General features: G+C 37.3%; 1 protein-coding gene across 3 annotated transcripts in view; it reads right to left on the bottom strand.

Moving 5' to 3' along the window:
• The window catches only part of ERI1 (exoribonuclease 1), a 35877-nt gene extending 23978 nt beyond the window's left edge, over positions 1-11899 (bottom strand). The window contains exons 1-3 of one of the 3 annotated variants that reach the window (XM_036250330.1): positions 11631-11899; positions 6669-6847; positions 2960-3170 (exon numbers count right to left, since the gene is read on the bottom strand). In XM_036250330.1, coding sequence (XP_036106223.1) covers positions 2960-3170; positions 6669-6847; positions 11631-11738 — 498 coding nt within the window. In that variant the 5' untranslated portion in view covers positions 11739-11899. Of the gene's footprint in view, positions 1-2959; positions 3171-6668; positions 6848-7456; positions 7534-8693; positions 8848-11630 lie in introns of those variants that run through there. The other 2 variants (XM_036250332.1, XM_036250331.1) reach the window with 2 other exon arrangements.
• Positions 11900-15148: the final 3249 nt, after the last annotated feature.

Raw genomic sequence — 15148 nt, 5'->3', positions numbered from 1 at the left:
CAAGCTCAGATCTCTAAGTGGTTTTCCTCTAGGGCTAACTGCCTCTCTAAGCCACTTGGTAAAAAGTAAGAATGATTTCAAAGCCTAAAGAGTTATAGGCAGAAACTGTTAATATATAGATATGGATAAAAAGACAAAAGAAGGCCTGGCCAGTTTGGCTCAGTGGTTGGAGCAGCAGCCCGCGGACCAGAGAGACCAGGGTTCGGTTCCCTCCAAGGGCATGTACCCCCCCCCCCCAAAAAGACAAAGAAAATTGTTTGTGGTAGAAGATTTAAAAGTTAACTAAAAGTAAAAAGTAATTATATAGTTCCTAAGAATAATTATTTTTATACACTAGTGTATTAGTAGATGAATTATAGTTAGTAACAATCGTAAAACAGCAAAAGAACAAAAAACATTTGAACTTTAAAACTTAGATGCTCTTTACTTACAAGTCATATTACAAAAGAAAAAAATTCTACTTAATTGAATTTCATGGATAAATGAAGTCTATATTCTTCTAAGTATCAATATTTTGTTTTACAATTTTAAATGAAAATCTTTTAAAATATGTGACTTTCCTTATCATTACAAGCAGGCGATTTACTAAGTATAACACATAAAATTTTATTCACTATTTAATACTTTTAACAGAATAATGCTACAGAGAACTATGCCTTCATTGACCAAATACTTAATTAACACTTAAATAACTTACATAGTAAGTTAAAAGGTGATGAAGGTTATTGGAAAAGAGTATGTAAAAGGAATCAAACACTGGGGGTGTAAGAGTATTTAAGCTACACTATTAAATAGTTAACCCGGTTAGGCTTTATTTAGAAGGTGAGAGTTAAGAAAGCACAGGGAGGGAGGGAGGGAGGGAGGGAATTAGCAGCAAGACCTCTGGAGGACAGGAATTAGAGATAAAGCCTAGGAGGTGAGGGGGTGGAGCATGTCTGGCATTTTTTTGAAACAGCAAGCATGTCAATATGGCACAACCAGAGGTAACAAGAAGCCAGATCATATAAGGAATATGACATTTACTCTGAGCTCAATGGGGAGCCATTGAAGGGTTTTGAGCAGGGAAGTGAAATGATCTGACTTATACTTTACAAGAATCACTCTGGACACTATGTTGAAAACTGGCTGGCTGTGTGGGACAAGGATAGAAACCCAGAAACTGGTTAGCTGGTGAAAGCAGTAAATCCAACAAGAAGTGACTGGAGCTCCCTCTGTTCTGGATATATTTTGAAGGCAGAGCAAACAGGAGCCACTGTCAGTCTGGATGTGTGATATGAGAGAAACAGAAGTGTCAAGGATGACTCCAAGGTTTCTGAACTGGGCACTTAGAATCCCAGAGTTGCCATCACTCATGCTAGGGTAGGCTGAAGATAAAATGGATAATTCAGGGTGAATTCAATGTGGGACTTGTTAAGATGTCTATTTAGATGTCTAAGCAGAGATGTTAAGTAAAGAGTCTGGATTTGGAACAGAGGACCAGGTTTGACATATATATTTGGAAGTCATCAGCATACAGTTTCTGGGAACAAGATAGATAAAAATCATTAAAGAAGAGGACTTGGGATTGAACCTGAGACATTTGATATTAGGAAGTTGGAAAGAAAAAAGAAAAAGAAACCAGAAAGGTAAATTGCAAAAGGCAACTTCATGAGGTTGGAGAAAAATAAAGAGAATGAGGTGTCCCGGCAGTTACTTGAAGAAAGTATTTCAAGGAGGGAATGGTCATTTATACCAGGATTTAGGTAAAGGTCAAAGATGACAATGATTACTGATTTTAGTGGAGTGGTGGGATTGAATACATAACTTAAACCTACAGTGGTGTGGGTTTAAGAGAGAATGGGAAGAAACAGAGACAGAAGTACATATAACTTTTTCAAAGAAATTTGTCATAAAAAAAGAAATAGGGTAGCTGGCAGAGACATGGGATCAAGTGAAGGCTTTTTATGTTGTGAAAAATAACATGCTTGTATGTGATGGGAACAATACAGGAAAAAGCAATAAACCATTAACATCTAAACAAGGGAGAACTGCCAGAGGAATGGCCCTGAGTAAGAGAGAAAGTAGAATCTAGTAGATATGCAAGATTATCTTTTTGCCTTCATAGCTCATTTTTCCTTTTGATTTATTGACCTTTAATATGCTTTTGACATGGAAATTAAATAAATAGGCTGATTAAAAATATAAATAAAAGGGCTCTGAAGAACATTAAGAAAAAACCTATGCATTTTAATGTATAAAGCTATTTTATATTTTCTCCCAATGTGTTGGCAGTAACTTCTGAATAGATGGGATGTTATGATATATCCTCACTAATATTTTACAAAACAGATTATTCAGGATAATTCCTGGTGACTTCCTGAACTAGTGGCACTGACAACTACTATCTAAAGCATATACATTACATGGCTTAGAAGCATAGGTTATAAGAGTTGTTTCCCCAATAAACATTTCACCAGAAAGATGGTCAGTTCTAGGTTGAAAGATGATTTCTGTAAATTATCATTTTCAGAGATTAGAGCAGACATTAGTCTATAGCAGTGGTTCTCACCCCTGATTATGTGTCAACTGAGAAACTTTAAAAATTGCTGACGTCAGGGGCCCCAGCATAGAACAACTAAACCAGAATCTCCGGAATGAGGGTCAGGCATCAGTTTGTTTGTTTTTCTCCCACACTCCAGGAGATTCTGATGTCCAGCCAGATGTGTTCTGAACAAACAGAAAAAGAAAAAAAAAAAAAAAACCACTACAGTTTTAGCTACTGGAAAAGGAGAAAAGAAGACTCTGTAATTATTTTATTATAGTTTTTCTATTAACCAAGCTGATACAAAGCACACAAGAGCAAAAAGCCCACTCAGAATTCTAATTCTAGCTGAAACAGCAACTGAGATCCTCCACCTTACTAACCAAACCCAGGATATTTACTGCTAAAAATAAAATTAAAATATAACAATTCACTTACTATTTCTAAGGTCTGAGTATTCAGTAAAACAACAGGAAATTCAATTATTTCATGTATAAACTCCGTTGGGTTACCCTCTTCACAAGTGGCTTCAAAGTCAATAATACAAATGTAGTCATAGTAACTGTCAGCACAATTGTCCTCTTTCAACATCAACTTCTGCTTCTTATAATAATTTTTCAGCCTCTTCTTTAGTACATCCTTTACTCCTCTAAGGAAAATAATAAAATTAACTCTTAGGTGAATTTCAGTCAAGAATGTGAACTCTTACCTGCTGTCACTGGACTGAACACTGACAGTCACAGTATAATTTAGCAAATGCTAAAATAAATGTAAAGAAAGCAAGACTCAAAGCTAATTTAGCAAAGAACTAATTAAAATATTATGTTTAATACAACATCAACATTTTCCTTTGAAAGTAACTTTTAATTTTTGTAGTATATAAGAACATTTTCCTTAACATATTCTGGTACTTCAAACCATAAGCCCTGTCAGCATACACCACCTACACAGCCATACTGCCTTAAGGTTAAGATGACTTACATAACACAAAAATTGCAATTAATATTAAATTATTCTATTGGCCAAATACAAATTTCAGAGTATAAAACTCAGGTAACGTCCAGCTGGTGTGGCTCAGTGGTTGATCATCGACCCATGCACCAATAAGTCATGGGTTCAACTCCTGGTTAGGGCACATGCCCAAGGTTTCGGGCTCAATCCCTGGTGGGGAAAATGCAGCAGACAGCTGATCGATGTTGATGTCTCTCTCTCTCTCATCGATGTTTCTATCTAATCTTTCCCTCTCCCTTCTCTCTCTCTAAAATCAATAAAAAACGTATTTTAAAAAAACTCAGGTGAATTGATCATACTGTGCAATCTCTTCCCTTTTTTTGGCTTTTACATGTTAGACAACTGAAAGACTCCATATGAATATGAAAACATATGAGCCTAGTATATACAGTTGAATGTCTGTCAGCTATTTAACTAAGAAAACTAATTTAGAAGCTACCCTAGGCCCTTGTTGGATAGCTCGGTTGGTTAGAGCGCCATTCCAATACAGCTTGGTTGAGGGTTCGATCTCTGGTCAGGTCAGATACAAGACTCAAGCAATGAATGCATAAATAAATGGAACAACAAATAAATGTTTTTCTTTCTTTCTCTAAAAATCAATAAATTAAAAAGAAAAATAATGCCCTAGAGTCACCTGTGTCCAGAATAACATAATGATACTCAGTAAGTTCTTAATTAGATGTAGCTTTCTTAATTTACCATGAGTAGAATATGATTTAGGAGATTTCCGTATTATAGGTATTTTTAAAATACATGTTCCACAAGAGGGCGGGGGGTGGGGAAATGGCTGTTCTAAATAGATAACAATGCTGGTAATGGTAGTCACTCACGTTCTTCAAACAGTATGCATTTCTTCAAAAAACTAAGAGCAACAATTAGTGCTCAGACTTCTTTCAGGACTTATTGGTTGAGTCCCATAATGGCTTGCAAATACATAATGGTAGTACAAATAAGATCTTATTAATGTATAGTGACAAGTAAGACATCTTGGTCACATCACTGATCAGTGTCTATTTTTTAAAAAAGGTTTTTAACCTGTTTCCTTTATAAACCGTTAATGAAAAGGAATCCTGTCCATGAAAATACTGATAATTAACCAGTTAGTTGTTTTAAAACAAAATGCCTTAATATATTTATTTATTTGCTTGAGATTTCTCAAATTATCAAAACCTAAAAGGAAACCCCTTAACTCCTTTCATATTAAAGTAATGTGACTTCTGTGTCATGTGACAGTTTTGAATTACTACTTTGTCTTAATGTCTTTTCTTTCTTTCTTTTTTTAGAGAACCTATATATTACTAAAAGGTTGCCTGTAAACCTAATGGCAACACAAACTTATAACCAGTTGCTCCACAGGGAAACTTACATCTTTTACATCTCCCTTGCCCCTCGACATTTAAATAATCACCATTTTTGCCAATTCCAACTCAGAAAAACATTCAGAAATTGGTTCCACTTAATTCTCTCTGGTATGGCTCTCATTAGCCTCCTGGACAATGGCAAATGCTGCCACTATCACAACCCTCCTATTCATTCTTTATGTTACTTGAGAACTAGGCACTAGTGCCAATTTCCTGCTGAAAATACCTTCAGTGGCTCTCTTCTGCTTACAAAGCAAAATGCAGACTTTAGCAAAAAGTTCCTTCATAACTTAGCTATGACCTATGATTTCAGTATCATCTTCAGATGATCCCACTGCCCATGGTACATAGCATATTGCAGACAAAACACACTATAAGTCATTGCCTGAATATGTGGAATGCTTTTGTGTTCTATAACTTTGGTTGCACAATAACTAAAGAAAAAGAAATATCATGTAGCAGAAAAGATACAAACAGAAATTAGTGGGAGTTCTGCATTCTTTTTGCCTGAAATAGAAGTGCTTGGCACATCAATTCAAATGTCACCCCTGAATTCCTAAGACAGAGTCTGTGTGTTCTCATGCTATACTTGGCCAGACCTCCAATATAGCTCTGGTCACTCTGCATTGTGATTATTTGTTTATTGTTTGTGTGTCTTCCCAAAGATCATGAGTTTTCCAAAGTGGGGAATTTATCTGTTTTACCTTTAAAACTTTAAGATCTAGTATAGTGCTTAGAATTCAGTAAGTGCTTGTTGAATAAATGTATATACATAAATGTAGATCTCTAGTTCTCATGCCAGTCAGGAATAAGCAACTGGTCTTCACATCTAGAAAGAACTAAAGTTTTGCCCAGAAAATTCACAGGCTACAGGTTGTATCTTCTTAATACAAAGAGGGGAAATGAGGTAAAAATTTTCTTCACAAATTAAGATATAGACAATCTAGAAGAAAAAGAATACATGTGTGCTCTTTTGAAAAGTAGTAGAGGCTCTATTTTAAAGGAAAGAAGCAGTACTCCTTATAAGAGAAGAATGATTCAGGGATACCCAGAAACAGTATTATAGGTAGTCAATTCTTTACTTGATGCCTAGAAGTTCTACTGTCTATAAAAAATCTTAATGTTTTTCTAGATTTCTAAAGGTCATTCCTACCCCATGTCCCAAGTCAAAATAACTTGTTTTACAAAAAAAAAACTAATAAAATCATAAGTATATATATATCTCACTGAAGACACACACACACAGAGTTGGCTAAGCTGTACTGAATTCTCATTTAATATACACTTAAACATAATATATACTATTATTCTTCATATTTTTAGAAATCAATACTTCCTAGTAGGTGAATGACTTTTTAAAATAACCTGGTTTCAAAGAAATTCTCCTTATAAAATAATACAAATGGACAAAAGAAAATATTCAATCTCATTAATAAAATATTTTCCAGTGACCAAATGGCAACTAAAAGAATTTAAAACATACTTGGTATAATAAGATAGATATTCCTATTCACTGCTGGTAAACTATCAAAATATTCAGAGACTTTGACTTCCCAATCCTAGTCTATCATCTAAAAGACTAATAGGAAAAAAAACAGAGTTACACACAAAGATTCAAATACAAGAATATAAGTTACAGCTGTTATTTGAATTGTTAATAATGGTTATTTCTTTATGGTAAGATTATACATTATATTTATTTTTTTAATGTTTTCTAAGATTTTCTAAGATGAGTATATATATTTTTATAATTGTAAAAAGTTATTTTTATTTACCTGGTTTCAAGTTTGAATTCTGAAAGTTTAGCTCTGAGTTCTTCCTTACTCATTCTATTAATGCAACCATTCGTAATAGCAATCTCTTTGTAAACTGGGTCACTGAAATCACTTGAATTGGAGGTAATGAACTTAGATCCTTTTGTTTCTTGGCCATCGTATCTACATCGTTGCTTTTTCTACCAAAAAAAAAAAAAGAAAAAGACATAGTTTAAAATTAGTACAAACATCTTCAAGATTCAAACTCCTGAGGAGGGGGTCTCTTTGTGCTCCATGTTCAGTGAAATATGCCTGTTGTTACTACTGGAGGGAAGGCGGGATAGGAAGAGATGTGTTTCCAATACAACTGACCCTACTCTCTTTTGAGTCACGAAGTTCCTTATAAACAATAAAGCTAAGCAAAAAGAGCACTGATGCTGAGAGTCACAGGCACCTCAGTACCAAGTCAAAGCTGGCCATTTACTAGCAGCATGACCTTAGGTTACTTATTAACCTCTGATTTCCCATTTCCTTATCTATAAAACAAAGCATAATCATAATTGTCTCAAATGGCTGTTTGGTAATGGTAAATAGTATTTATGTAAGATTAGTATAAGGATTAAATAAGATTATGTATATATCAGGCTCCTAATATCATACTCACAGTGGCATTAATAAATGATAATTTTACTTATTACCACCACAGATTATAGAACAGACCTTTTCACAAACAACATTCTAAAATTTACAAAATTTTAATCTTTATATTATACATGTATAATTCAGTGACTTCCTGAGAATTTTCTCACCTGATTTCATTTCACAACGCCAACAGAAACTGCTCAACATAAAAACAAAATAGACTAGACATCTAGTTCAAAATGTCCTAGTGCCCAAGGCAAAAAAGAAAATGTATTCAGTTTCAAGCAATGTCTGAAAATCACATATAACAGTTATTCAGGATAACTATATTATCTTATAAACCTTTTCTCTTTTCTTAAATCAAAATCTGTATTAAAAAAATAAAAAATAAAAATGACTGCCCTGGCCATTGTGGCTCAGTTGGCTGTATTGTCCCATGCATCAAGAGGTTGCCAGTTCGATTCCTGGTCAGGGCACATGCCCAGGTTACAGGCTCGATTCCCAGCAAGGAGCATGAAAGAGGCAGCCAATAGATGTTTCTCTCTCTCATCCATGTTTCTATCTCTCCACCTCTCTCCTTTTCTCTCTCTAAAATCAATTTAAAAAATTCTTTAAAAAATCTTTAAAAAAAAATGACTTAATTTTAATCATTCCACTGGTAGTCCCAAAATACTAAGATGCTGTTTCAAAGATTCATTTATAAGTTTCCTATTTTCCATATGCAATATTATAAATATTAAGGATGTTCCAGAATTCTCAAAAATACTTTGGTATTTACTATTAATCCATATCAAAGCTTGTCAACTTAGTCATAACTTACCACACTGTCCCCATATGAACTTTAATTACTGATTAAGGGGGAATAACCAGGAACAAGTCATAGTCCTTGACGTAGAGCTGATCTTGATGGTTCAGGAACTATTTCTCACTCTAAGTTCTCAATTTAATGCAACACACAGTTACTGGAAATGTAACACTAGGGACTGTGCTAGAGTACTCAAGAATTACTGCATCTCCTCTGAAGAAGAGGCCAGCAATTCTAATGCATGAATTGCCCATAAAGTGAAAAATAACTATATTGCAGTTCCTTGTTGACAAATATTTATAAGCTTTATTATACTGATCTTTGACTAAAACTAAGAAAATAATTAGTTTTTAAAAATCTATTAAATTTATGATAACTGGTTCCTTTATCATTAGAATTTAATCAGGATAAATTATCCTGCCTCTAAATTTACACTGAATTTTAAACTTCATCTTCAGTCAGGTTCAAATTTAGGTCAACAATGACCTACCAAAACAGACGTCTTGATTAACTTAAGCAAATTTTCACTTTGGCTAAATCCTCTCTCTGACTCACTTACTTAATTCTTATCTAAAACTGAAGCTACAAAAATTACCCACAAGTAACACTTAGGCCTCTTCTAGACATGCTATATGATTTCTATAAAGATATGCTTCCTCTCCTAGGTCCAACTTGAGCCTTCTTCCTTCAGTGAAGTTTAGGGCACAGTCGAGATCCAGTACTCAGTGATCAGTCTCTCTACACCAGTGGTTTCCAAAGATGGATGCTCAAGTCAGTTCACTAAGGAGCACAAAAAAAATTTAACTCTACATAGATTACTAATCTACAAAAACACAAAATTACTTTATTAAATAATACACAGTTTGGCAACTGTGTCCTCCTGGTTGTCTGTCTACCTGTCACATGTCACACAGTACCAGCCACATAATGAGGAAGTAGGACAGATTACACAGTATGGAGAAAAATATTCACCCTCACAATACTGTGACATTTTGTAACTTACATGTATCCAGGTGCTTGTATGGTTTATAATATCCCAAAAAGGGAATCTTTACATTATGGAGTGACCACAAAAATCTTTTATACCAGAGGTTTACCGACGATCTTGTGGCAAAGTACTTACGTGCTGCTGAACTTAAACATGGGTATTCCAAAATTGATGTCCTTTTCCATAAGGAAATGATAGCTTGATCTTTACAAGTTGTTTTTTTTTAATAAACACAACTTGATGTTTCAAGATGAAATATGCTTTAACAAATAAGTTAGTAACTGATTATAAAAAGAAAATTTTTCCGCAGCAAGAACAGTCTTGAAAAGAGATGTTCTTGAAATGTTTCCATTATTTTATTGCCCCCCCAAAAGTGTATTATCTAGCAAAAAAAAATCTGCATCTGCACACTAAAAAAAAAATCTTAGGCCCTGGCCGGCTTGGCTCAGCGGTTACAGCGTCAGCCTGTGGTCCTGAGAGACCCGGGTTCAGTTCCCGCTAAGGGCGCGTACCTTGGTTGCAGTTTGTCCCCGGCCCTGGTAGGTCGTGCGGGTGGCAGCCACTCGATGTGTCCCTTTCACATCGATGTTTCTCTCTCTCTATCTGTTCCTCTCTCTCCCTCCCACTCTACCTGAACAAAAATTGGAAAAATGTCCTCGGGTGAGGAAAAAAAATAAAATAAAATCTTAGAAGAGACTTGATCAGCATTCTTCCAAAGGAAGAGTTCTGATGGAATTTAAACCTACTTGTTAAAAATACAACCGATTAGTTTACAAATACAACCAATATTGGGAATAATGGAAATTTACTTAGCTAAATTCCAACAGAAAAAAATCTGCTTAACTGAGAATTTAGAGTATCTAGCAATATATTTTTAACAAATATGGCAGTCACTGAAACCAATCTGGAACACAGATATGAGTCACCATATCTGTTTTAAGACTCAGATGTAATAAAGTATGTCCAATCATACTTCTCTTATTAAAAGAAACTTTAAAAATTACTCTTAAACTGACTTACACGATGATGTTATTGAGAGGACCACAGATTGAAGAGTGGTTTTGTGTCTTAATATCTTACCATTTTTTTTTTTTAGAGGGAGGGAGGGAGAGTGACAGAGAAACATCAATGAGAGAGACACATTGACTGGTTGCCTCCCGATGGGCTCCGTGGGAGATCTAACACGCCCTTGACCGGAATGGAACCCACGGCCCTTGGGTGCACAGGCCCACGCACGCTCCAACCGCTGAGCCAAACCGGCCAGGGCATTAGAGTGGTTCTTTAGAGAGAAGGGTCAACGAAGGCCTCTTCAAAGTAATATCTAAAGGGAAATGAGATAACTTATGCAAATCTCCCAGGAAAGCACACAGAGACCCTTACAGAAGGCAAGGCAGCCAGCCGCACTGGGAACAAGGGAAGAACTTTGTGCCAGCAGTTAGCTATGGACACAGGAGCCGAGTCCTGCGGAGTAGCAAACTGAAGACTGAGGGGAGCAACCTAGTCAGATGGGTTATTTAAAAAGATGACTCCTGCTGCTACTTGGAGAATTAGCTGTAGATGGAAGCAGCAGCAGATGGGAAGTCTTCACTCAGTGAGGTGCTCGCCATTAGCTTGGTATTAGTAGAAAATGACCTAGTATTTTAGTACTAGATTAACAGTCCACAGCGCTGATCAAAATAGCTATCTTTGCCCTGGCCAGTTTGGCTCAGCGGTTAGAGCGTTGGCCTGCGATCCAGAGAGACCCGGGTTCGGTTCCCGCTAAGGGCACGTACTTTGGTTGCAGTTTGTCCCCGGCCCTGGTTGGTTGTGCGGGTGGCAACCACTCGATGTGTCCTTTCACGTCGATGTTTCTCTCTCTCTCTCTCCCTTCCTCTCTCTCCCTCCCACTCTATCTGTACAAAAAATGGAAAAATATCCTCGGGTGAGGATAAAACAAAACAAAACAAAACAAAAAAAATTGCTATCTTTATTAAATAAGATGAATACATAAGCTCTTAAGTCCAATTTTACAATTCTGCCACTGTAACTAGGATCTACTTAGCGACCGTCGAAATCATTAACAGAATTAGCCATATGTCTATATGACAGTGGTAAATGGGCAAAAACCAGGAAGGAAGCTCCAACTAATAGACACAATCACCTTTTGTTAAGGCTGGAAGGAGATGGGCCTAAAAGTCTTAAGTGACATACACACACAGTGCCATTTTTTTAAAAAAAAAGACAGCCTACAATTACCAACAAGGCTGGGCAGAATGACTACGACAACAACGTGCACAGAATGTTTAGGTCAGGTCAGAATTCCCATTCAGAACTTTTAAAACCACAGTTTGCATGCTTGTCCTCTTGAATATTACTCTCGTGCAGGAGGTTATTCAGAAGAGAGACAGCGGGCTCTATGGCAACCACCCGGAGTGAAGGCTCCCGGAGCAGAGAGAAAAGGCGGCCGGGGCTGGGGTCAAAGGGCGCGCAGGCAGCGGAGGCCGCCCGACACCCAGGGCGAAAGGAGCGGGCGGGCGACTGGGGTGGCGGGCGCGGGCAGACACCTCACCTCGGGATGCCGAGGCGGCGGCTCCTCCCCGGACTCGGACCGCGGCGGCTCCTGCCGCACGGGAGCCACGGCCTTGCCGCCAGGCTGTTTGCTCTGCTCCTCCTCCATGCTGGGTGTCACGTAAAAAGGGAGCTGCTGGAGACCGACACTCGCTCACTCTTTCTGGGCCAGGCTCGAAAACCTCGCCTTTCTCCGTCGAGAAATTACCGGCTCGCGTTCCCGCGGCGGCAGCCACACAAACTCGGGCAGACACCTCCCACTTCCGGGAGCGTGTGGCGTCTGCACGCCGCGCAGGCGCAGTGAGCCGGCGCGCACGGAAAGCGAGCGTCTGTGCCGACGGGGGCGGGAGGAAAGTGGGCTTACGGGTCGCCACACGGAGGCTGCGCAGCTTCCTGTTGAAGTTACTCAGGGTCTGAACTTTAGTCCTTAAGAGGATGCCGCCAGAGAAAAGCATCCCACCAACATTTTCTGAGAAGGAAAACGAGGAGTACTAGATTGAGAGGTGAATTTTAACCATAGGAAATAATAAATTAAGACGTCCTCTTCTGGAAAAGAAAAAGAAATGGTTCTGGACTTACTGAAAAACTGACAATGTATGAAACAACTTTTCAGACAGTGGGCAACAGGCAGTTCTGGACTGTTGCACCTGACAGAAAAGAAACAAGGTGATTCCTCTATTACCCTGGCTTTCTGCCTAGAGGAAATTTTCAGTTTGGGGGCAGGGAACTCAAATAGGGAAACTGAGGAGATTGGGGTGAGTTTAGGGGGTTTGTGGAGGCCAACTTGGGTAGAATTTATGAGGTGGAGTTTGTGGAGAAAGAGCTTCAGAAATCTACATAGAAGTACCCTTGAATCTTTATTAGAATAAAAATCAATGAATCTGTCATGGGAAACTCCACAAGGCCTGGAAAGAACAACTTTGGGGGAGCAATAAACCCAACACTTCTCGGAACACACACAAGACTAGGAATCATGAGTTTCTCACAGCCAGAGTGGAGAGACTGTTAAATATGTCTAATTCCCTCTAAAGGGCTGTGACAAAATCCAGAACTCAACAACATTAAATTCAACATATCAGGCATCCAGTCAAAAATAAATAGACATACATGCCAAGGAGTAGGAATATATAGCATATAGGCAATATAAACATCCAGAAAGGACAAATATGATGACATTAATAGGCAAGGATTTTAAACACCTGCTATAAATGCACTCAATATGCTCAAGGATTTAAAGGAAAAGATGGCAATAGAGAAACTGAAGAGTTTTTGTTTGTTTTTTTAAAGAAGAAGCGAACAGAAATTCTGGAGATGAAAAATATCTGTAATTTTAAGACTCTCTGGATGGGATCGTTAGTACATCAGGCACTGCAGAAAAAAACAATTTGCAGATGTAGCAATATAAACAATTCGTAAATATAACACACAGAGAGAAAATAGACTGAAAAAGAAATGACAGAGCCTCGGCGACATATGGGACAATATAGAAGAGGCTAATTGTAGCCCCAGAAAGGGGATGACAGCGAAGAAAAAAATATTTGAACCATGGACAGAAGTGTTCCGAATTTAATGAAACCTATAAACTACAGATCCAAGAAGGTCAAAGAAACCCAAGTAGGATAACTATAAAGGAAACATCAGACCAAATCATCACACTGGTGATAAAGAGAAAATCTTGAAAGTTGCTAGAGAAAAAAAGGTACATTATTTACAGAGAACCAATAATAAGAAATTTCATAACTTCTCATTAGAAATTATGTAAGCCAAAAGAAAATGAAATGACAACTTTAAAGTGCAAAAACAAAACAAAACTATCAACTTGGAATTCTATACTCAATAGGGTGAGATAGACTTTTTCAGACAAACCCAGGAAAGCCACATCCTGAAGTAGAGCCATCCCAGCAGACTTTCAGACGTGTGAGGAAGAAAACTGAATGCCTATTGTCACCACTGGGATAGTTTATTATTCAGCATTATTATAAAGATAACAAATACAGGATCATGAGAGGACATAGAATTTCCTAAAAGAGAATGAAATGGGACACAATTGGAAATCTACCAATTTACTTGTAACATCATCTGTTTCTTCCTAAGTAGACTGTATTTTTTCCCTTATAACTACAGACTTACCTTTGTGTTTATAAACTAAGGTGTATAGGCTCAGAAGTTATAAAGACTTCTAAGGTACAACTTCTGAACTAATCATCTCTTTTCACCAGTATTTATTCATTTTCTCCAGATAATGACTGAGTCCTGATATACAACTGCAGAGAAATTAATGAGAATTGTTCATCTCATTTCTTTTTCCTAAAGATATATTGTCTCTCAAAGAAGAAAAAAATCACTCAATGAAGTTATCAGAATCCACATTACATGAATATTAATAAGCACTAGTTGCAAACTGTTTCACTTGAACTTTTTTATTTGATACATGTGACTCAATTGTTAAAGAAGATTCACTATCAAGGGCCGATCACTTATCTACACTGCAAATGATTAAGTCAAATCTTAGTACTGCTGCCTGTATCTATGAGGATGTTAAAATAACATTAAACATTCATTCATTCAACAAATATTTATTGAACATCTTTGTGCCAAGAATGAACATTGAACAAAATGACAAAAACTTTGCCCTAGTGGATTTTACATTCAAGAAGTGAATTACAGACAGTAAACAAAAAAAATAAAATAAAATAAAGTGTTTACAATACGGAGAAATGATAAGCAGGTAAGTGGGATGGAGGGATGTCCATTTGAGGAGGGGGGTTGCAATTGTATATAGAGTGATGATGGGAGGTCTACCTAATGATGTGCTATTTGAGCAAAGACTTGAAAGAGGTGAGGGAGCAAACTGTGAAGATACCTGTGGCAAGAGAATTTCAGGCCGAGCAAGCACCAAGTGAAAAAAGCCCTGAACTGAGAACATGCCTGGAATGTTCAAGAAATAAATACCACATAGTTCCATACAAATGCTCCTTGACTTAAAATGGGGTTAGGTCCCAATAAACTTAATAAATTGAAAATATCATAAGTCCAGATGCATTTAATACCATGCTCTGTATCAGTTGGTTGCCCTAGTGATCACGTGTGGTTAAGTGGGAGCTGTGGCTCATTGTAGCTGCCCAGCATCATGAGAGAGTATCCTACGGCATATCGCTAGCCTGAGAAAAGATCAAATTAAAAATTCGAAGTATGGTTTCTATTGAGTGGGAATTACTTTCACACCATCATAAAGTTGAAAAATCTAAAGTGGAATCATCCTAAGTCATACTGTCTGTATTTCCCTTTGTGTAATATCTGCGTTCAGGGGACCCAAATGTTCTGTTGCTCTCTGTCTGTCTGTCTGTCTCCCCTCCCCCCCCACCCCCGCCTTTAGGGAAAAACCTCTCAAAAGAAATATCTCTTTTCTCACACCATCCATTTACTATACAATTTACCCTAATTTGGATTCCACCCCCACAGTTCAGGGTCCTGACTGCTCCATTGAAGTCACCAATTATCTCCATGTGGTTAAACCCA

Source organism: Molossus molossus, unplaced genomic scaffold (genome assembly GCF_014108415.1).
Source record: "Molossus molossus isolate mMolMol1 unplaced genomic scaffold, mMolMol1.p scaffold_m16_p_9, whole genome shotgun sequence".
In the NCBI taxonomy this organism is placed as follows: domain Eukaryota; kingdom Metazoa; phylum Chordata; class Mammalia; order Chiroptera; family Molossidae; genus Molossus; species Molossus molossus.
This window is presented reverse-complemented; position numbering and strand designations above follow the sequence as displayed.